General features: G+C 39.8%; 1 protein-coding gene across 1 annotated transcript; it reads right to left on the minus strand.

The window, feature by feature from the left end:
• Positions 1-1261: 1261 nt before the first annotated feature.
• On the minus strand, positions 1262-1588 carry LOC106477901. Its single transcript, XM_013938420.1, has one exon. The coding sequence runs from the start codon at positions 1586-1588 to the stop codon at positions 1262-1264; it is 327 nt and encodes a 108-aa protein (XP_013793874.1).
• Positions 1589-1684: the final 96 nt, after the last annotated feature.

The following is a 1684-nucleotide window of genomic DNA, read 5'->3' on the forward strand; positions in this document are numbered from 1 at the left end:
TTAGCATTACATGTGTAATACGTAGGCACTTCCGAATACAGCAGTGTTTTCGCAAACGCGTCATTTTGACATAACGTGAAGAAAGCAGTTAACATTGTAGCCGGTGGATTCAGGGCTATTTGTTGCACATTTGCAGCTGTGAAATTAACACGGTGTCCATTTTCTAGATGTACTGCTAAGTGAACAACAGCTGGACTTCGTTCATGTATGAGAAATGAAAGAATTCCCCATACAGCTTCATTGCTGCTTATGTATCTTCCAGCCTGATACTGTGCGATTTCATCGATATGTATGACCGCATTCCTATCACTTCATTCTGGTTGCATGCCAAAAACTGCCATGTCGCTGCCTTTATTCACGTACTTACAAATGCATTTGATCGATTTAACGGAGTTACAGTATTTCACGTTTATGTGCACTTTGTATGTTTTTGATAGCAAAGGCGAATATGGAACAACCCACCGGCTATCTAATGCGAAGTCACCATTTCACGTTTGTATGGTTGCTAATTTACTGCCATCTTCTGCTGATCTTTTTCTGTATAAATGATATCCATCGTTTCCTGTAACTGTTGGATACTAATGCTCGAGGATATCGCTTAGAGCATTTTCCGTCTATCACTCATGGTGAATTTAGATTCAGTGTATCCAAGGTCCATGTATCATATTTTTCGTCACAACTTCATGCAAATCCTTATCGACGTCGGCATTGGGTATTTCAGCGCATATTACATCGTCGATTTCGTTTGAAGTGATTTTGTTATAGAGCCAGATTTTTATATGTGCGTGTGGCAATCCTCTCTTTTGTCATTCCACTGAGTACATCCAGCAGGCCACAGACCCAAACACTTCATGTTTTACCATGAAATCCATCAGCGATCTCAGCTTCTGTCTGAAAACACGTGCTGTGATGTCATGCCTATCCACCAGCGATTGCCCAGGAAGTAAGAACTGTTGTATATCGTCCCAAACTGGATGGCATGTGAATGTAATGAATAGGTCTGGACGACCGTAGTGACGAACATGCACAATTGCATCTTGAGCGTACTTATGCATATGACGTGGACTGCCTGTATATGAATATGGCAAAATCGTTAGTCTTCCAACGTTAGTTGTATTACCGTCATTTACAATTGCATCTCGAAAATGAACGTATTCTTCAGAGCGAAGCCTGGTCTGATTCAAACGGATCAATATCAAACGTTCTGTTTCGATTTTTGCATACATATCTAAGATGTATTGGTGAAACAATGGACGGCATTTCAATATGTGTTGTCTTCATTCTCTCGAATCATTAATCGGTATGAATAATAGTTCATTGCGCTGCATATCATATTTGTTTCTTCACCACTGACTGGATTTATCATCTTAACGTTGAAGTGATATCCATCGGCACCATCCCAAAAAATGATTGGATATTGCAGGGCATCGTAGCATCGATGAGTTTCTGCAACTTTATCTCTAGGTTGGAATTGATCTCCGACTATAACAATTACCACTTCATCTATAGTTGGAGCATTGAATCTTCGCACATATTCTCCAGCAGGCGTTTTGTGAATAACAATCTTGTGTGTATCAGATGGCATCATGTCAATTGCTGTTTTGAACAAATGCACTAAATTGTTTTTTCGTGAAGAAGCTCTTGCAGTTGGGAAACAATGGACCTTTTTATGCTGGTAGAAATT

This window comes from Limulus polyphemus, unplaced genomic scaffold (genome assembly GCF_000517525.1).
Source record: "Limulus polyphemus unplaced genomic scaffold, Limulus_polyphemus-2.1.2 Scaffold95567, whole genome shotgun sequence".
Taxonomy (NCBI): domain Eukaryota; kingdom Metazoa; phylum Arthropoda; class Merostomata; order Xiphosura; family Limulidae; genus Limulus; species Limulus polyphemus.